General features: G+C 41.3%; 4 protein-coding genes across 6 annotated transcripts in view; 3 read left to right on the top strand and 1 right to left on the bottom strand.

Annotated features, from left to right (window-relative positions):
* The window catches only part of B4 (imaginal disc development protein B4), a 110,408-nt gene that overhangs the window by 11,201 nt on the left and 78,124 nt on the right, over positions 1 to 21,083 (bottom strand). Inside the window, exon 1 of one of the 2 annotated variants that reach the window (XM_088043078.1) lies at positions 8,656 to 8,747. The exons of the other annotated variant lie outside the window; for it this stretch is intronic. The gene's annotated coding sequence lies outside the window, so the exon portion shown is untranslated. Of the gene's footprint in view, positions 1 to 8,655; positions 8,748 to 21,083 lie in introns of those variants that run through there. 2 annotated transcript variants of the gene reach the window in all.
* LOC148181865 (uncharacterized) lies at positions 8,483 to 9,138 on the top strand. The gene is made up of 4 exons (XM_088050623.1): positions 8,483 to 8,528; positions 8,658 to 8,742; positions 8,793 to 8,995; positions 9,056 to 9,138. The coding sequence occupies exons 1-4, from the start codon at positions 8,483 to 8,485 to the stop codon at positions 9,058 to 9,060; spliced, it is 339 nt and encodes a 112-aa protein (XP_087906749.1). The 3' UTR covers positions 9,061 to 9,138.
* LOC148181864 (uncharacterized) lies at positions 10,557 to 15,651 on the top strand. Of its 2 annotated transcripts, XM_088038478.1 has the most exons (8): positions 10,557 to 10,782; positions 10,835 to 10,933; positions 10,979 to 13,556; positions 13,608 to 14,833; positions 14,882 to 14,963; positions 15,009 to 15,161; positions 15,211 to 15,360; positions 15,406 to 15,651. In XM_088038478.1, the coding sequence occupies exons 1-8, from the start codon at positions 10,747 to 10,749 to the stop codon at positions 15,615 to 15,617; spliced, it is 4,536 nt and encodes a 1,511-aa protein (XP_087894604.1). In that variant the 5' UTR covers positions 10,557 to 10,746; the 3' UTR covers positions 15,618 to 15,651. The 2 variants fall into 2 exon arrangements, with proteins under 2 accessions (XP_087894604.1, XP_087894595.1); XM_088038469.1 differs by having other exon boundaries at positions 10,979 to 14,833.
* On the top strand, positions 15,808 to 18,951 carry IFT52 (intraflagellar transport 52). The gene is made up of 8 exons (XM_088034714.1): positions 15,808 to 15,971; positions 16,014 to 16,135; positions 16,189 to 16,403; positions 16,572 to 16,802; positions 16,849 to 17,000; positions 17,152 to 17,296; positions 17,395 to 17,498; positions 18,627 to 18,951. The coding sequence occupies exons 1-8, from the start codon at positions 15,957 to 15,959 to the stop codon at positions 18,897 to 18,899; spliced, it is 1,257 nt and encodes a 418-aa protein (XP_087890840.1). The 5' UTR covers positions 15,808 to 15,956; the 3' UTR covers positions 18,900 to 18,951.

The raw sequence follows: 21,083 nt of genomic DNA, 5'->3' as shown, positions 1-21,083 counted from the left end.
GATATTGGTCATAGTTTAAACATTTGTAAAAAACGGCCACGTTGGGGGTCTCACAGCAGGAATTTCGCAGGCAACCCTGAGCTGGAATTTGGAGCAGCGGGATCGTTATGATTTTAGCATCGTTATCAAAAAAAGTTGACTGTGCACTGTGCGCACGTCGTGCCTTTATCTCTCATCGAAATCTTTGCTCGCAAGGCCAGCCGCCTCGATTATCGCCGACAACATCCCCTGAGAATTTCCCATCAGATTTCTTAATTTTTTTTAAATTCCCTTGTTCTACTTGCATCTAATTCCAGTACGTAAATAAGAAAAAAAACTGAAAACAAGGTTGCGGCGTCGTTTCAGCAGCCAATAATAAATATGACAAATGTTCGCTAGTTACGAAACTGGTTTCGTGTTGTATTGTTATTGTAAATTTTACAAATTGTTAAAAAATAATAATAAACACCGTACGTGAAGTAATTCAAGGCTGATGGTTTCACACACTATTGACTTAGGTACGAAAAACGACGTTTTTCAGTGTTCGGTTTTTATCTGTGGTATTTTCCCAAAAGAACATTGTGAGGCCTTGATGTGATTCATGATAGTGCAAACCCACATGGTAAAGTAACCTTGCGGATCTAAATGTGGGTAAATAGTATCCTCGAGAAGATCTAGACAATGGAAAATATTAGGAGCTGTCGAGAAGCAGCCTCCGCAAAACGTTTCCTGGTCGAAGGAAATTAATGTTTTTGAGAACGAGACAAATCACTTACAAGACTAAAGTCATGAATAAAAAAAATATTAATTACAATAGTAGTTCAGCACAGCTTTGAGCATTTCGCTGCAGAAATTGAAATAGGCCGTCCAAAAGAATCCTGCCGAGTCATTCATTACGTTGTTCATTTCCTGCCACACTGCAAGGGATTTGATATTTAACGTCTTGCAAGTAATGTGGCTGCAGACATTTCGAACTACTCCGATCTTGTTCCAAATTATCTTAATTCCGCGACTCAGCGACTCCGTTTTCCTGCAAATGCGAGCTTGAGTAAACACGGATCGTTTACACTAATTTCACATTGAATTAACAGGAATAATTTTCCACTGAACCAGGAATTTTGTTCAGTTGTAACTACAGTATTGTGTGTTATCGCTGGTACTTGTTCATTTTTGCCCTTTATGACCGACACGACAGTCAAGTTGTTGGTACTTGTCTAGCGCCTTTTATACCAACGATGGTAACGTGGGTGGACTCGCCCAGCATATGGCAATCCGGAAACGATTCAATGATACTCTTATTAATTCATAGCGCGCGATGTTTTCTGCGCGTTTTTGATGGTTTAATCGCCCATGCTATTGTTCTGTCAATGATAAAATATGAGCTAATCTTGCATAACGATTGAAAGAAGCGCACTTTCTCTTCGACCATCAAAATATTGATCGGAAATGTGATTTTTTGATGGATCGATTGGAGCGTGAGCAGGAATTTGGTCGAAAATTCTAGCGGCGCGCATGTTGGAGGAAGCTGCTGAATGTTAATGAGAGCCCTCCTGCTGTCCTGCTTTTTACTCTTGCAAGCTTCGAGACAAAGAGCTTTACCGTGTTTTAAGAAAATCTTCTAACGCGTTGACCCGCAACATGTAGAACGCCGAACGGCCTCTACCATCAAGCCACATGTCCTCCGATGATTGAAAGAACCTCACCCATGCATAAGCCCATATTACCATAACAGCACGCAATTACACCAGCGTTCAATAATTCAAAGTGCAGTTAGACGCAACCATAATGTCGACTTTTGTGGACACAGTTCCATCTGGTTAGTACACCGAAGAATAATTAACGATGAGTTTCTGCGCCGTGTCGCAAATGAATCGACAGGAAAACGCCATTATCAAAGTGTGTTACTGTGGCAATCAACAGTAGGTACTCATCAGCATTCAGTTCCGAGTTTTCTTTTCGGGAAATTGCGTCGCTGAAATGTCTTCGTCGTTAGCGAAGAGTAATGAAGCAAACAAGTCGTGGACGAGGGTTTTTTCTGCAGGAATTCAGCGAGCGTGAAATTTTCATGATGAAATCGTTGAGTGGAGATTTCAACGAGCAGTTAAATTTGACATAAGCCACGCAGCGCAGCCACGTTGCCGAGATTTTGGAACATAACAATCAGAGAAAATTGGCCAATTCCTGCTGTCTAACGGGACTCTCACATCAAATAAACATCTCTACTAGGAAAATTCGTATTGTCGGTGGCGGTACATCGTAAAAATTAACGGCTTCTTAGCACGTGCAAAATCAATACCTCTTCGAATTATTTCATTTAAATTTAAATTTCTGTTGCTTTTTTCTGGTCGGCATCTTGTCAGTTTAATAGATGCGATTCCTGCTACCCCGTTATTATAGCGGGTTTATTCCTCCCCATAAAGCTGTCAAAATTCGGCGGTTGGCCCTTGCAAACGGTTATTAGGACGATGTGTGGGTTGGATCAATTATGCATTCAATTTTAGAGTAGCAATTATGGCGATTGTCCGCTATCAAAACAAAGGTTCACGTAGAGCAAATTGTGTTTTCTAACAGTAGTTGGTGAGGAACTGTCCAAAAGAGGTGGTGGCAGATGCAATTAATTTTGTATTAGGGCTATCAGGAACTTGATTCAGTTTGACAACGACCGTTATTAAATTAGCAGGAATTCGCGCGAACAAAAATGATAATAATTTTTAGTCCAAAATTGATGGGAGGTTGTTCTGACAATTGCCGTAATCGTAACCATAACCATATGACAGGATTCGCACTGTATTTACCAGGCCGTATTCCTGCGGCTGACATTTTCACGAAAATTTTGAAAAAAGCAAAATTTGGACTTTTAAAGTTTTCGCTCTATCAAAGTCCCAGATAACCTCCAGATCGATAAAAGAGATCAGACATCCGCGCCCACGCGAACCAGAATCACGCGTTCGAAGTCATTGCCATCGTGACCTTGGCTTAACCCCGCTGCCCTCATGCCCAACGCGGCCTTTGTCTTGTGCGGATTTTTTTCCAAAAGTTTTCACCGAATTTGCGGGTGCCGTTAAGCGTCCAATTAACGTTTAACGGTGAAGACTAAAGACATTAATTGGTCTCCGTGATTTGTCTATGTTGATTAACGCAGGAAGGGTCAATAACATGTTAGAGAAAAGTGAAACCGGCAGGAATTGGACGACTCCTTGACCGAATTATTTTTTCCGGGGAAAAAATCCGGGATTTGCGATCTTTTTTTTTCTTGGGTGGTAATTGGGTAAAGACCGCCCATTGTAAACCGTGATCTCTGCTCCGTGATCAACGCAGGATTTATCGTATTGGTACATAATTGATTTCGACTCACCACCCATCAATTAAGTCGTAAGATTTAATCGGCGGTCACTTTTCACTCTTGGACGTTTTTTCGATGTCTGCGAGAGTCGCTGAACCGGTCGCTGGCGGTGGCCAGGTGTTACTAAACACTGGATTAGAATAAGAGTGACGCTGATGGGACAGTTGGAGAGATTTTCGCCGTGAGAAACGCACATTTTTGCCAGAGAATCGATGACTAATTAGGCGAAGGCGAGGCCGGAAAAAGGCCGAAACGAGGAAAGCCCATCTTAAACGAACGATTCGCAGGAATTGCTGTGGATCTGTGCAAAACTGAATATTTTAACAACTATAGAGTAACGTTTTTCTGCATATGTCACGCAGCAGGAATTCCACTAATAACACCCATCAGATCTGCTGAATTAGCAGGAATTCCAATTACGAGAAAATACAAAGTTTGGTATCATATTTCAAATTGCGGGAGTTAAACCCAGCAGGAATTTAATAACTCGACGTGGACGTGTCCCAAACTTGTGTTCTGATTTTTTGCATTAACGGTATTTGAAGAAAAGCCGATTCATTCTGCAGCAGGAAAAATTCCGTACCAACGCAAATCCCACACTCGTAAAACTGTCTCAAATATGATAAATTCAAATGAAGCATTGATATGCAAACCAGAGGTCAACGACAAAAAGATTGTCCCGCGCTTCACACAGAAAACGTTGAGGTAGCGAACGACCGAAAAATCCACTACTTCCCGTCCAAACGCCCCGTTCGAATAAATCTTCGTTGATTATGGTAATTTACTGTCGTATACTGTTACAGTCACATCCTGATTTTTTCCCGAAATTCTCGCCGATTTTCCCATAGAACGATATTGGTTCTCATCGATCGTAAAATCGAGTTTTTTGGACAACAGGTCCTCCGGTTACTGTTATGGTGTTTGCCTGCGACAAACATTTACCAATCATCATTGCAGAAGTACCGTAATAATAATCGGCGCGTAGATATACCGGATATCTTTAATTGGGGAGTATTAATTAGACCTTGAGGATGCAAAGTCATGGATTAAATTGGTTGCGTCATTAGCCGGCTTGGGACGATTAATCGGATGAGAAAAAGGTTACGAAGATGGAAGATTAGCAGATGCTGCAGCTGAAGCAAATTCCTGCAAAGGGAGATTTTCGAGCGCCCAAGAATTGGTAGAAATTTCTAATGGTCAAGTTTCTGGGTTACATTTTTTCTGGAAACGGGGAGAAATTCGTCTTTTCACTTCTTCCTGCTGCACCAGATGTCATCAATGAAAAACGACGCAACTTTTCAACCTCTTTCCCTACTTAGTTTTTCTCAGTGCGGTTTCACTTTGTGTCGTAACGCCCAATCGTAATGAGTATTTCGTCCTTAATTAGAATAAAGTGAAAATTGGGAACCCATTGTCGTCGCGATTACCGCATTGACCCCGATCCCATATTCAGCATAAAAATCTTCCTAACTGTATTAGTCCTTCCGCTTCTAACCGATATGCATTTCGCGTTTCTACACGCTTAATGCCGTAATAAAAGCTAACTGTGGCCATATTTAGTGTAAAATGCTCAGTTTCCATCATAATCGGGCAAAAAGATGGCACAACAAACTGTTACCACAGTTTAGAGAAAATGGCCAAGGCGAATCGATCCACTAAAACGGCTTTTTCGCGGTTTTACTTTCGTTTCTGTGCCACGAAATATTTCGACTGTGAAAAAATGATAATGCACACGAGTGAAAATAATTCAAATTCATTAATTAGTCGGCTTTTCTCACAATAATTCATAAACGTGCCGAAAATACAACGAATTTCTCCACAAAGAAAGTTAATTAAAATGAAAACGACATCGCTTTATTGTTTAAGCGGTTCAAAATGAATTATATCAACAATTATAAAGCATTTAGTGAAGAATTTAAAGATTGAGTCTTTGTTGTTAGTGTTAAATTCTTTGTTTGTTTATGTAGTTTGGTGCTAATGAGTTGTGACTGCACTCCTAAAAAACTCTATTCACACTTTTCATCTTCTTTCCACATTCCTCGCTTTTTGCCCAAGCGATGCTATCACTAGTTCCTCTTCCTTTTTGAAACCAACAACAGATTTTTATCTTGGAGTGCTTGTAATATTTTTTGCAACATTGTTGTGGTAATTAAGGTTGCTCATAATCTTCGATTTTATCTTTGTCGCTGTTTTAATGTCCAACATCCGCACAAAACAATTCCTGCTGGAGCAATTTCGGTTTTACATTTCAGCAGGAATTTTTGTGGGTTTGTTGGCATCTTAATAACCCACGCTCTTTTGTTTTCACTTTTATATTAAAACGATTATGTTAAAATATCGTTTTGTCGACCTTGTGAGTCATCGATCGGAAAATCCACGAAAATGTAAAATTCCACGAGCAGGAATTTTGACCGAAACCCTCGCTTTCATCACAGCTGAAGAATTCGAAAGTAATCTCTCAATTGATGGTGTCGTGTGAGCACTAAAATGCAGCGTCCACCTTGACACCAAAACGTATCTGACAATGCAGCAGGAACGAAAAAAGCGTCGGCGTCCTGCAGCCGCATTCGCCGTAATAAATAAATGAGGCAAAGACACACGTTCAATCAAACTGCCCGCCTGAGTAATATAGTCTTAACTTAAAAGACCGGCGTAATATGTAAATTGGCCAGTAAATCGCATGCATGTCTCCCGGACTCGGCTCCTAACATTAATATTGCCATTAGGTCGGACCGATATGCGATAAATAAGCAGAGATAAATGGCTGTTTTTGTGCAATTAAGCGAGGATTAGAAAAGTCAACCGACGGACAATTAGGGAAGAGAAAGATGGATTATGGCTGGGAGGGAGGTGAAACGACTCGGCCGCGGCCTCGGGATTTTTTCAAAGAGCTTTTTCGAAATTTATTACAGGCGGCGGTTCTAAGAAACTAAAATTACCTGTGAAATTAAGAGTGCTGTGACTACGTTACGACAAATTACGACGTTGCAAAAGTGCAAGAATCTTACGACTTGGATTTTGCAGGAATTTTAGATTGCGTCAAAATCTTAATCGATTATTTTAGGAAGCATGTTACTTAACTCAGCAGGAATCTTCATTCGATTTGACTCATCAGGAATTCCGAATTGCATTGCAATTACAACTGTATAAAACAATCAAATAACAGAAATAATTCTACTCTAACTCAGCAGGAATTTTACTTAACTGACAAAGAAAAAACAAACAATGAATAATGCAGTCGATCTAGTGTTGACGTGTATTTATCAATGAAAACTGAGAAATTCGAGGGAACTAGGCTAATTCCTGCTTCTACTAACTCACTTCTTCCTCGTTTACGTAAACTTTGTCGCCGAAATCCGACCTCATAACCTTCTCCAGCAGGAATCAACGACCGGAAACAGCGAAACGGAAGTTGAAGGCCTTGCGAACAATGCTTGGAAGACAATTGTTCGTTTTTGGTGGATCTTTGAACCTAACGGTGTAATTGTTTAATTTTGGCTAAGCGTGCGTGATCTATGGTTAAAAGTTTCGCGTCGCAGGAAATCGATTTCTTCGTTTCTAACAGTAAAAATCGGAACCGATTGTGTTTTTTTAAATCGTAGGCGGACGCTTATCTCAGCGCGCTACCGGACAATTAATTTCTGCGTCGACGTATTTTTCCTGCAGCAAGTCTAGCAGGATCCTGCACGGGCATAACTGTAAAACGAGCTATCTTCTCACGGGGCCGTATCAGGTTGATCACTTAATTACCGAAAATGTTGGCAGGAATTGGATTACAATGAGAATGAAATCCTGCTGTATCGCAAAAGAAAAGTCGGGGCTTAAAAAAAAACACCAAGGTAACATTGGCAACAGTAATGACTTGCACAAGCATCGGACCGTTGTTATTTACATAACACTCATTACGAAGATACAGAGTGTTGTAGAAAATTTTTTAAACATTCTTCGTTGTCGGAAGCGTCACAATTTCACTTTTACCTCTCGGCGAGGTTGACCAACTCCACCCACGAGGGTTCTCAGAAAAATCACGTGATGTAACAAAGATAAACCACGTTGCATCATCGAGGAAAAGCAGTAAATTGTGATAAAAATTCGTTTGCAGGAATTGTACGAAGATGAAAATCTTTTCCGGCCTTCTATGGGATAAATATAAGGTCAAAAGTCCCACAGAGCTGTTGATTGTATTGATGGCATTCCTGCGGAGATACTTTATTGGTGCTATAAAATATCCAACGCCCTCTATGTGCGCAATTTCATTTTTTCGATATGAAGAGAAGAGGGACCCCAGAGGTGCCTTGCTTGACTCCACTGCTAATTTCACGGGTTTTAATTTTAATTGGGTCATTACATGTTATTTATCGATGAGGAAAACGTGGATCGAAGCCATATCGATCCTAATGGCGGAAAATTAGTTGGATAATATCACGAAAAAGAGTATTAACATGTTAATTTTTATATGATTTTTATTCTAATTGGTTCATACATATGTACAAGGTGTTTAACCTTGTGCCATTCTTGGTTCGACATCTCTAATTGATACTAAAAATTTAAAGCTTGTATAGAACATTTTCCGCCAGAATTTACATAAATAAACAAGCGGCGGCTAAGACAATTGAATCGTTTTTGGAATATTTATCGTTTTGTTTTGGTGGAATTTTTAGGAACAAAATAATTACAAATAAAAACACGTTCGACAAATTTACTGTGAAATGACGAAAGTGCAAATTTTCAGAAGTCAAAATGAAATTTCTCAATTTCTGCAGTATCGAGATGACGCACAATTCTTGCGAGATAAAAATTCCTGCGGAAACCAATCGGAATGTTGTTAAACACTTGTCGAAGATGGAATTTCCTGTTCTGCGGTAAATTCGTTGGCGCGCAAAACAAAGCGGCGTCGCGTCGTCAGAAATTTCGGCAATTTGATCCTTGATTAAATATCCGACCTTGGTGCATTCGGGCAAGCAATTAAAAGATCGCAGCCGAAAAAGTAAAACTACCAATCCATTTACATAATTCTCATTTCGACACAAATACAAGAACCCACGCAGATCTCGTGGATAAATCCAACAATGGCTCTGGCAAACAAAAAATTAATTATAAACGAATATCATTTCGAAATGATTCCCAGATTTTAATTGAATTTAATTACAAATTACCGCAATGTCTCCAATTAAAGCAGTCAATTTTTCCCGCGTCTCCTCTATCGGTTTCGCAAAAATCGATTAATTTTACGACAAAGTAGGCGTGAACGACAATGCAATAGCGATTTTGACACGTCCTTGAAAAACTACATGTGGAATTATCGATAAGAGTGATCTAGTTGGGAAACTTACAGTTTGTACGTTGCAAAAAAGCACAAAAACACTCAAAAAAGACACTTTCACTGAGCGATCACTGGTGATTTCGATAGGCGATCAAGCGTACAACCCACGACCGAAGAAGAATCATCAGCATTATTTAATTGTTGCAGGATTATACAGTCATTATTGAGGTCGCAGCAGGAATTGAGTGAGTTCACTGCTCTCCATCGACTCACCGACTGCGAGCTGCTACAAACCGATTCCTGCAAGAGATGGAGCGAATGCGAAAATACAGCGCCGCCGTGGAAGTGGAAAGAAGTTAAGGCGGACGACGACTCCGGGGAACCGGAGGAACGTTCCTCGAACATGAAAGGTAGGGAAAATTTTGATTGTATGACGTCAATTTTAAAGGGAAAATTTTTTCTTACTGAAGAATAATCATAACATGGACAATGAAATGTATCCAAATTAGCGACAAGATGAGAAGAACAAACTGAAGAAATTCAGCAACCGGAGAAATGTGTTAAATGCCGTGTTATGAAAACATTAAACCTCCTCAAAAAGTAATCGAAAGTGTCTTCGCTGGTTGTCGCCGGTCGTATATGGGCACGGTAAAAAGCCCCAGTGTACATGGCTCTCGGTTACTAAACATGACCTTTACGGTAAATTAAACGAGGTATCATTTTATAATTTCACTTGCGCGCGGTAACACCATTTATTAAAGTAATATTAGACCATAAGTTTTCTCATTACCATCTCAAGATGTTTTACATTCCATTAACTTTGTCGTAAAGTCGGCGATAATTGGCGTGGCTTCGAACAAATTTTCGCGTTTTTTTCGCGGTGAAACTCGCCACAATTTCACTTTTAATCGAGAAAATTCGAATCGGTTTGGTAAAAGCGTACCTACGTGCCACTTTTTGTTACGTTATTACCGATTACCTCATCAATATTTATGAGTCGATTGGTTTTGATAAGATCTAAACGAGATTTTCGCGGTCAACGGTCCTGCATTTGCGAAAATCGGACCATCAAATGGCAGAACTCGCGCTCCTACATAATGACACGTTATTACATCTCTTTTGTTCTTGAATATTCATTTGGAGTGTCTTGGGCAAGAATCAAATTAATTTTAAATTAGTCGGACCATAAAGCTTGCCAAAAGCGACCTTGATGAGAGAAAGTCGAGATAAAAACAGACATCAGACTTTGTTTAACTGTTTCCTTCCTCTGTTTCTTTTCTCTACCGAAATTTGTATATATGCAAATCGATTCGATTGCGAAACAATTAGTCGACTAATTCAACGTGGCGACCGACCTCTTATTCTCTGTCCTTGCAACGACTTATTAATTAGAACTTGACACCGTAGAAAGTAAAAGACGTAAAAGGAGTGGTAGATATTTTAAACCCGTAATTATGCCGATTGATTTTTAATTTATTCCATCACTGGTGCAGCCTGCAAATTCGCGTTTCCCCAAGCCAGTTTCCGGACTTTTCAGCTAAACTCGCCATGGAAATGAGAAAGCCCTGGGAACGTCACCTCTAGCAGCAACAAAAACAAAATCATCGGTTATAAAAAAGAAAGTGTTAATGCATTCACAAAGAAAAGGAAATTAAGACGTTTTGGATCAGCACCATTGTCGTTGGAAACAACGCAGCCACTTTCCATGATTTGTGACTTAGTTACGGACCACCCCCTGCTCAAGGCTGCCTCGCATTGGAGTGTTACAAAAATAAAAAAAAACTCGAGATAAACGATGCATGGTCACGTTCGTACCCAGCATGATAGCGCATCCTGCAAAAATCCTGCAACGAACTTGAGCGGTTTAATTTCGAGCTGCATGGAAGGCCGGATCAACATGTGGTTTATGGGCGCTATAAATACACGATGCACCTGCGATGGGCTGGAAAAATGGTAAAAATACCAGCGACCGGTTTCACCCAACGTTTGTTGCACAAACCACACACAACCACCACCACGCAGGTGTATTAGTGGTTGCAAAACCAACGCGCGCTTTAACCAAATGATGCTAAGCTGTCATTAATTTAAATGTTTTGTTGATGTTAAATTGTGTCTGGATTTTACTTTTCTTGAATTTTATGGTGTGAGACGTGGGGGCGCCATGGAAACGGCCTCAGAAAACAAGGAGAACGAAACGGTGAGTGCTCTTAACCTCACTTTCACCCCCCAACTAAACTTTCACTGTCTAGCGCGGCTGTTTGACGCTCAACGACAAAGTTTATCCTGTCTACGATGGGCACAACACCGTGGGGCGGAATCCCGACGCCACAGTCAATATCAAGCATCTGGTAAGTCGAGTCGCAGCTGAAACTCACCTAACCTCCAACTTTCAGAACGTCAGTAAACATCACGCTATCATCACTATTATAGAGAACTGTCACTATCTCAGCGATTTTAAGTCTTCAAATGGGACACTTCTCAATAATAAGAAACTGACGCCTTTGCAAGTGTACAAGTTGAATGATGGGGCTTCTGTTAAATTTGGGGATGTTTTTTGTACATACAAGAAACTGGAGGATGGGAAGACCGTGCGAAAGAGTCTGGAGGAGACGCAGGAATTGAGTGAGAGTTTCTACAGCGGGGCAACGCAGGAAATCGCGCTGCCGAACTTATCAGAAAGAATTAACATCAATGAGTTACCAACGCAGGTCTTCACCAACAAACATCTGGATATTAATGACATGCCGACGCAGATTCACGAGCTTTTGCCGCAGGATGACAGCAGTAATGAGTCTATTGATTTCATGACGATGCAGAAAGCGGAGTCGCAAGCTGTTAACTCTCATAATGGAGTTCCAAAAGAAAGCAAAGAAGCTTCTTTGTCTGAGCCAGAGACAAGTTCATCGCAAATCAACCCTGTTAGGCTCAGATCTAGGAAGATTCTAGATGACGATACAGATGAAGATCCAAAGCCTTTAGGAACAGCAGGGAAGAAAGTCATTGATTCTGACTCAGATACGGAAGAGTACGACGTTTCTGGGCTCACTAAATCCAAGTATGTTATCAGTGATGACTCTGAGACGGATATAGATGATGACGATGACAATCTAACAAAAGGGGATGATACGGCAAAGAATGAAGAAGGTGAAGAGAGTTCAATCAGCTTGAGGCTAGAGTTGAGCGAGTCCACTGATACTCCCAATGGAGAAGCTGGAGTATCAAAAGTTAAAGTTTCCAAGAAGAACCTTCCAGCTGATCATGTCTATTGTCAGTTCACACAGACTCAAAATCAGACCCAAGATTTTGAGAATTATAAAGAGACCATCGAAGAACAAGTTAACATCCCAGATAAAGAAAACCTTAAAGATCAAAATAATGAGTCAAAAACAGAAGTTACAGCAACTACCAGCAATAACGACGCATCGGCTCAGAAGTTTGATTTCTTATTTTCAAGCAATGAACCAGAAGACAAGAACGAAGAATTAGCTCCAACTGAAGAAAACGAGAAGGACGCTGCTGAAGAACTAGGAAAAGGCAAAGGAAGTGAAGACGATGACTACTTCTTCCAACCGACTCAAACTTTGGACATTTTTGACGTGGAGAAAGATCTAAATGAACCTCGATCTGACAATGCAGACGAAATATTTTTACAGCCCACGCAAAGTTTGGCTCTTGCCTCAACATCGCCTCAATCTGCAATTCTAGATGAGATCTTTTTGCTACCTACTCAAACCATGCAAGTCTTACCTGATCCGGTTGTCGATGAAAGTGCTCCAAGAGAAGAAAAAGAAGAAGAAGATAAAACAATCGAGAAAATTAACGAGGAAGACCTTGAGGATACTCCTAACTTAGAGATTCCTAATGACCAAACAGAGAACGGTTCCCAAGAGAAGAAGATCAAAGATAAAACAAGCCCGGAAGATGAAGATATAAACACAGAAGAGTGTTCGAAACAGAAGAAAATTGACGAAATTGAAGAGCAAACAAACCTGGAAGATGAAGATACACCCAACTTAGACCTCTTCGTTTGTGATGAACAAGACAACAATAAGTCCTCCATTGCAGAAATCGAATCGAATTTGTCTGACCTGGATGAGTCGATTTTCCCTCCAACGCAAGAACCGTCAACTTCCAGAAAAGTCTTCGCTTTTAACTCCTTTAAATCTCCTTCTCCTTTACGGAAGAAAAAACTGCTAGAGGACGATGACAGTTTTATTTTGCAACCTACTCAAGCTTTAGAAGTTCTGCATGACGATGGTACCCACTTCGGCAGAGTCGAAGACGAACTCCATGATATTTTCGCTAGCCAGAGTGTGCTCTGCACCCAGCAATTAGTCGATGTTTTAAACACCTCTGGAGATATAATAGATGATAGTATTCAAGAAGACTCGATTTGTCGGTTGCCGAGTCGGAAATGTGAGCCTCTAACGGCGGATTCCGTGAAGAAAATCTTAGAAGACGTGGAGGAGAAGAAAGAAGTGAGGACGTACTCGAAGAAGGATAGGCAAAGTAGGCAGCTGGAAGAAATTGTCGTTGAAGAGACACCAATTAAAGAACGTGAAGAACCAAAAGTCAAAGAAAAAGACTCAAAAACAGCAGAACAAAGTCAAGACACGCCAAAATCTGGGGCTACAGGAAAGGAAAATAAGAGAGGACGAAGAATTAATAAAAACTCGACAATTGTGGTTGAAGAAGACGCAGATGAAGGCGATCAGAGTGAAGAAACGAGTACTAATAACGAAGGCCGAAGAAGCTCTAGAAAAAAAGTTCCTCAAAGTACTGAAAAACGAACCGGTAGAAAAAAGATCCAGGAAGAAGCAGGAAATGCGACGGACGAGATTAAAAGTGTTACCAGAAGAGGACGAAAAAATGAAGGTGAAAGCAGTGAGGAACAAAAATCTGATCAAAACGATCATCAAACTCCTGACACTTCTAAAAAAGCAGGACGTAGAGGAAGAAGCAAGGAGAGTGGTGAGTCTGTTACTAAAAAGAATGAAGAGAAAGTTGATCATAACAATACAGGAAAAAGCGAAATAGAAGAAACTCCTCAAGCTACTGTTCGAGTTGGGCGTAGAGGCAGAAGTAAGATTGAATCGGTAAGCAATGACAGTAGTGAATCTTCTTCTAAAAAGAATAAAGAGGAAACTGACGATAACAGCAAAGAAGAAAGCAAAAATGAAGAAACTCCTCAAGCAACTGTTCGAGTTGGGCGTAGAGGCAGAAGTAAGATTGAACCGATAAGCTATGACAGTGAATCTTCTTCTAAAAAGAATGAAGAGGAAGCTGACGATAACAGCAAAGAAGAAAGCAAAAGGAAAGAAACTCCTCAAGCAACTGTCAGAGTTGGGCGCAGAGGCAGAAGTAAAATTGACGATGCATTTAACAGTACCGGTGAAGGTGAATCAAGTAAAAAAGACAATAAGAAGAAAGGTAACGAAATAAAATCAGATAATAAAAGTGACGCATCAGAAAGTAGTGAAAAATCAGAAAAAACAGATTCTCAGAGTTCCAGAAGTTCCGAAAGAATCGGACGAAGAGGTAAAGGAAAAAGTGATTCTCAAAACGATAGTGAAACTCTTACAAAAGGACGTACTAGAAAGAACGTGCAAGAGTCAGGAGATGACAAAAAAGACTCACAAGACAACAAAAATAAACATGATAGTGAAGAACAAACACCAAAAAAAGACGATTCGCAAAGTTCGGGAAGTTCTGGTAAAGCTTCTTTACGGAAGGCAAAGGGAAAGAAAATCGATAATGAATCACAAAAGAGTAACCTAAACACCACGAAGAATGAAAAAGTAGAAGACACAGCACCGAAAAGAAGTGGAAGGCGGGAACAAAACCTACCTGAAGAACAACCTTTCACTAGCACCACATTGTTGGAATCTGAAAAACGGACAAGTAAACGAAAGAAAGACCAAACTGAAGAAGCACCAACAACACCAACGAAGAAGAAAGTCATTGAAAAGTCTGAAAAAGTTCCAGCTCCAATGAAACGTCTCTTAAAGCTTCCAAGTGACAATTCTGAAGACGATTTTGTCGCGAAAGTACCAAAATTGGACATGTCGCCAAGGAAAAGCCGACAATCGGCCAGAAAAGCGAAGAACGAAGATGATACAGCCAGTACGGACGTTAGCGACGTTAGCATTGCTTCTACTTCCAGTGCAAAGAGGAGACGTTTGAGTGCCAACAGCAGGCAACAGAAGCGCGAAGAAACTGTGAAGCAGACTCCGCAACCAACACCGGAAGTAAGTAGCGTCGTGATTCAATTTTCCTTTGTATCGTTGGTTTTACAGAGGAGTCGCAGACAACTCAAACCGAAAGTCGTCTTTACGATGATGGACAATTCAGAACTTGAATCTCTGATTCGCCAACTCGGTGAGTCCCAAACTTGTTAATTTCTGGTGGTAATGTTTCTTTTAGGAGGAAGCGTGGTGGACACCGTCGATGCCTGCACTGTGCTGGTCACAGGAACAGTCAAACGCTCCCAGAAGTTGCTAACGGCAGTAGCGCAAGGAAAACCGATTTGTTCACCGGACTGGCTCCTCGCGTGCAAGAAGGTGTTTTCTTTCCTTGGTACATAAATTACTACATTTCTTGCAGAGTTTTACCATGTAAATTGTAGATCCTTGGGACTTCCTTCTGGTCGACAAAGAAGCGGAGAAAAAGTGGAACTTCTCATTAAAAGCATCACTCGAACGCAGTTCGAAAGCTAAACTACTGGAAGACCACACGTTTCAACTAATCGTAGATGCCGCTGCGGATGTCCTCAAAGGTTGGTTACGTTTTCCGATGGTAACGGCTACAATGTTGGTTTCAGGAGCCATAGAAGCGTGCGGGGGCAAATGCGTTACCAGGAACCTACCCAAGTGTGATACTCAGCATTTAATCATCGTTTCGTCACAAAAGAACAAGAGCAAATACAGTAAGATAGTAAAACAGAACAATCGGATTCAAGTCGTTGAAGCGGAGGCTATTTTTGATGGGACGCTCCGGCAGGAATTTAGATTTGATCAGTTCTTGTTGACGTAACGCAAATAATAAAGTATATTGTTATTTTTATCAAGTTTTTGTTTTATTGTTTCCTGTCATTCCCCGAACAAGTTCTTTTGTTTTTTGGAAGAAAATCGATAAAAGTACAGTTTTCTGTACAACAGGGAACTGAGATTAGTTGCGTGAATTCCAGATGGCGACGCTTGTTTCTTCTTTAATTTTTGACTTTTGAAAATAATAAATTAACGGGGTACCGCGCCCAACGATACAGCAAACATTGGAATAAAGAAAACCCCAAAATCTGCCTTCAGGATGTCCTGCAGCGCTTTCCCCCTCGTTGCTTAGCAACCGTGGCGTCCCAATGTAAACAAACCCGAAATGGCACCGGTCGAGGTAAGAAAAATCCATTTTGAAACAAATCCAATTTTCCATCAGGATTCTAGCGCAGACAACAAGAACACCATCATCTTCAATAGCTCGAAACGTGAGTTGTTCAAACTGAATGAGAACTATAAGATTTTCCAACGAAAATTGAAGATTTATTGGAAAGTGATCATGTGAGTGGTGAGGACAAAGCGTCGCACGGTCATGTTTTTTTGTGAAATTGCAGAAACAAAGAGGAAGTCACCTCGCAATTGCTGCAGAATTGCACTCTTTTGATCCTTCCGGGATGTCAACAACCGTTCGAGGAGGCAGAGTTGAGCTGCTTGAAGGCGTTCGTGAAAGATGGGGGGAGGATTTTGGTGCTTTTATCAGAGAGCAGTCACGACGACACCAGTAATACTAATATTCTTTTGGAGGAGTTTGGAGTGGTGCCTAACATGGGTGGGTTTGCTCATAGCTAATTTAAGATGTTTGTATCAAACGGGGTCGATGCCGTATTCAGGGACGGCTATATATTGTTATGTGGATGATATATCGCGAACAATGCGAACATGTTTCCGTTTGACATGTACAAGACTACCCACCCAAAAATGTATTTTATCCTTCCAGATTCTTTGATCCGCACCCACTACTACAAATATTTCCACCCCAAGGAGTGTTTTATCGGCGACAGCTCCATAAATACCTCTCTAAATAGGGATAAAGTTAACATAAATCTCGTATATCCTTTCGGTTGCACGATGAACGTTAGCAAACCCAGTGTGGTGGCTTTCACAAGTGGATCTGCCTCTTTTCCAGTGGATCGCCCCCTGGGTGCCTTATATTACGACCCAGCCAGCGGTAAGCATACGCGCACACATGGCCGGCGCATGAAGGATGGTTTTAGGGGGGCGTCTCGTGGCATTGGGGTCAGGACACATGTTTGCGGACAAATACATCGACCAGGAAGCCAACGAAAAGTTTCGAGAGCTGGTTTTTGATTTCCTGACCAATTCGCATAGTGTGAGGTTTGCGCCGTCCGACCACGATGACATTGACGTAGGTGTATTGTGTAGGCGCATACAGGGTAGATGCAAAGAAATCATTTCCAGTCGAGGTTCTATTTTTAACGGTTTAAAACCAGTCAGTATATCAATAGTTTTTAGTGATGTGTCTTTAGTCGCTAGCTACGTTTCCGCCTCTGTTTCAGATTTCCGACCACCACATCGTGCCAGACACCGCCGAGTTGGCCGAAAGACCGAAACTCTGTCTCACAGACGCCATAAGTCACACAGTTTCCATAGATTACACTCAACTCTTTGACCATAAAACATATTCGATGAATACGAACTTGGGTAATTCTCCCCTTCTCTCTCTCCTCGTTCGTTGTGTATTTCGGGCGATATTATTTACTCAACTGTAGTAATGTACAACACGAGTCTTTGTTTTCCAGTTCCCGAAGCTCTCAAACTGTACGACGAATTGGGAGTGAAACATCAGTCCCTCAAGATCATTACGCCCAAGTTCGAAGCACCGCTACCGCCCCTCCAGGCGGCGGTAGGTGAAACTGAATACTCATTAATTTGATTAGGGCACATGTACGGACGCTCGGGAACACTTCCACCAGTCGGCTAGCAGCATTTATTAAAACGGAGAGGATACTTGCGAACAAACGACGCCATGTTGATGAAACAAATTTTTCACACCCAATTACCCGTTTGAAACGTTCAAATCTGCCGCGCCGCGGAAACACTTCATTACAGTCGCGGGCAATATATTTCAAGCGTTTTTCTGCCAACGGACTTTTCTCTGCACTACAAATTCTCAGTTTCAACTTCAGTTATTAGTTCCCTTATTCCTTCACTCATTTGTTGATTAAATAGTCACATGACAGTTGGTTTAGGTTGCAAATGTTCACTCAAGGTCACAAAGTTTAAAATTTCTCTCGTGTAACTCGTTCTCGTTGCAAATGTTGCAATGGCGGTGGTAGAGTTGTTCAAGTTGCAAATTTCAAATTCGGGGGATAATGATAATAATAATAACCGACTACAGTAGACTCTCGATAATTTGAAGTTTTTTCCCGGTTCCCTCGATTTCTCCCGATAAATTTTATTGTATTTGGGTCCCCTCGTTAATTTGCAAAAAAAATTATTTCAAGCATTTTCCTTAATTTTTTCGAACAAAAACTTTAACTCATAATTTTGTTTTTACTCTCTGCACTGACTTAAATCTGACAACTGTTATTCGTGAAATTCCAAAATTAAAATTTTCTAACATTGGAAGCAAAAAATGCGAAGTAGTTGGTCTTTGATTTGTGTGTTTTTTGTAATGCACAGATAATCTGCACCCAAATAATCGAGGTTCTACTGTATTGTCTGTTTGCCCTTAAACTCTAGTTCATTTGAATTTTTTTCTTCTCTTTCTCTCGATTATTGAATTACACTATATTTTGAGCTCTCGATAACTTCAACTTTTTGCCAGATCCCTAAAGTTTCAAATTATCGAGAGTCTACTGTACTTATTTTCCGGTTATTGTAATCGTCAAATTCTCGTTGCCAAATCCAGCATGAAAAATTAAAATGGTGAAAGTTAACAAATTTTGACAGATTGTTGGTGGCAAGTTTGCTCAAAAAGTTCCCGTCCGTACTAAGCTCATGCAACTTTTCCCGCAGTGTCTATTTTTAGGTGTTTCCCCCGTCGTTCCGCGAGTTGCCGCCCCCACCCTTGGAGCTCTTCGATTTGGACGAAGCCTTTAGTTCCGTGTTTTCTAAGTTGGCGCAGTTTACCAACAAGTACGCGATGACGACGACCAAAGTTGATGAGGACGTCCTGGAGTTCTATATTCGAGAGTGCAGCAAGATTGTTAAAGTTGACGGAGGCGGCGAGGGGGCGGCGGATCTTTTGCATCACATGGGAGTTCAGATCGCCAAGTTTAAAAGTATTGATACCATTAAGTAAGCGTTTAGACGAGATGTACTTGGAGAAAATTGAACATAAAAAATCATCAGGCTCTTTATTTACCTTATTAAAAATCGATCCACGTCTCCCTTTTCCGGTTGTAATCCCCAGGAAATTTCTCCTTCAACCATCATCGATAAATAATAAAGCGAGAACCCATCACGAGCCCAACGGCGCCCTTTTCTGGGCTCACGTCCAACAAAGAGGGCAGAAGTCAAGCGGGGGCGCTTTTCTAATTAGTCGGCATTATCAGTTGTACGGTGCCGAGCGAACGTGGAGCAAAACAATCGCCGGTGCTTTTCGTTGCTGTTTTGTTTTTTCCTTTTCTTTCTGCCGAGCAACGCTGCCTGCGACCCGCTTTCCCGTTATAAGAAGACACGGTTCACAGATATTCACGAGTAAAAAGCTCAACTGGAAATATCTGCGGCAAATCTCCAGCAGCGTAATTTGCTAGACGGAGATGGAGATCAAAGACCGACAGCGGCGGGCCGCGCTGCAACGCGAAAATTGCAGTTTTCCCCGAAATTTACGCCTATCGCACTTGTCACATTCCAGCCACTGATTACCAATACTGGTGATAATAGTTGGGTTGCGTACAATGCAGTTTCGTGTCATTACGTTGGTGGCTTGTTTTTTTGTTGGGTGGTTTTCGCGTACGCCACTGGCGGTGCGCGGTGGGCCCCGAGCCGGTCTGCTACCTAATTAGCGGGCTCCTCTGATGTGCGATCTCATGGCCGCCTCTGTTAGCGGCTGTCGCGACAGACCGCGCCTCGTCTGCGTGCACTTGACGCGACTCCATCGTCATCGCCACCTCCGATCGTAACGAACCGTCACCTGAATGTGAAAGGGGCACAGACGCCGCCACTGCGTCGGACTGCTGCGACGTCATTAGTCAGTTAACGAGACCGCAAAAATTATACGCCAGTAATTATCAATTAGGGTGCCAGGGAAATGAATGCGACACATCTTGGTTAGCACGCCACTGGTAAGAAAAACCGCGTCCGACATGATGTTGAATTTTCGAAGTGTGTCCACGCTCGTAAAAAATAAAGTTGAGATCTCCCCCGCCCATTCTTTCTGCTGCATTTTTCCTCGTTATCCGTCTATCTACCCTCCCGGATTTTTTTGTTATTTTCGTCGGAGGCTTGTTAACGTCAGAACAACCAGAAGTGAACCGTAGAAAATCCATAAACATAAACCTGTTGGATTAAACCGTTACAACGTCTAGCTGGAGGTCGTTCCATCCAGCTTCAGCGGTCCAGTGGCGACCTCTGACCTATCAACCCTTTCGATCTGGGACTACCCCAGCATCCGCCGTTGTTCAACCTGTTTGTGACCTTAACGACGCCATCCGTCGGTTATCAAATCGACGCCCTCCGCACAAGACAAATATGCCAACGGAAGAAACTCAACTGAGATTTGGGTTTGCACCCTCTTCGACTTTTTTGCGGAGTTAATTGACTCGCGTCTAGAAAGATCTTAATAAAATAAGAATAATATAGCCGTTGCTAGGTAGTTATGATTTATTAAAAGCTCTGTGCACGGATTGGAGCAAAAGACAAGAAAAAATGGGCTAAGTTTAATTACGTAGAATAGAATTGACATGTGTTAATACCTTACACAGAAATGTATATAAAGTTTTTGATAATACACTGGGTTTAAAAAAAAATTAACCACCATGAAGGAGTTGACCTAGGACGTTCAAATTTGGTAGAAAGAGTTGATGCATTGAGAAAAACAAATTATTAGACTTTCAAAAAAATTTAACAATATTTACTTAGAAATAAATAAAAAATGCGTAACATCTCTTTGTACTCGTATACATTCAGCATCCCTTCTGGGCATGCTGGAAATAAGATTGTCTTAGGCTATCTGAAGGTGGTAACCTATCTCTTCCAAATTATTCGGTGGACATCCTTTGATCCATCATGTTCCAGACATGTTCCATAGGATTTAAATCTGGTGATATGATGGTCAAAGAAAAAGACGAATGTCATTCACTACCATAAACCTCAAAGAAACGCAGGCAGTATGAATCCGCGCATTGTCTTGTTGGAACATGTTCTTGGAAGGTTTTGGAACAATGGAAGAACAACAGGCTCCAACACTATCAACGTAGGGCATTTAATGTCTTCGGAATGATCACTAGAGGTTACTTTCCTCCGTGGTATATTGCTCCCCACA

Source organism: Gnatocerus cornutus, chromosome 1, assembly GCF_029298725.1.
Source record: "Gnatocerus cornutus isolate USDA-ARS CGAHR chromosome 1, icGnaCorn1.1, whole genome shotgun sequence".
NCBI classification, from domain to species: domain Eukaryota; kingdom Metazoa; phylum Arthropoda; class Insecta; order Coleoptera; family Tenebrionidae; genus Gnatocerus; species Gnatocerus cornutus.
The sequence above is the reverse complement of the archived record's forward strand: the minus strand, read 5'-3'. Positions and strand labels throughout refer to the sequence as shown.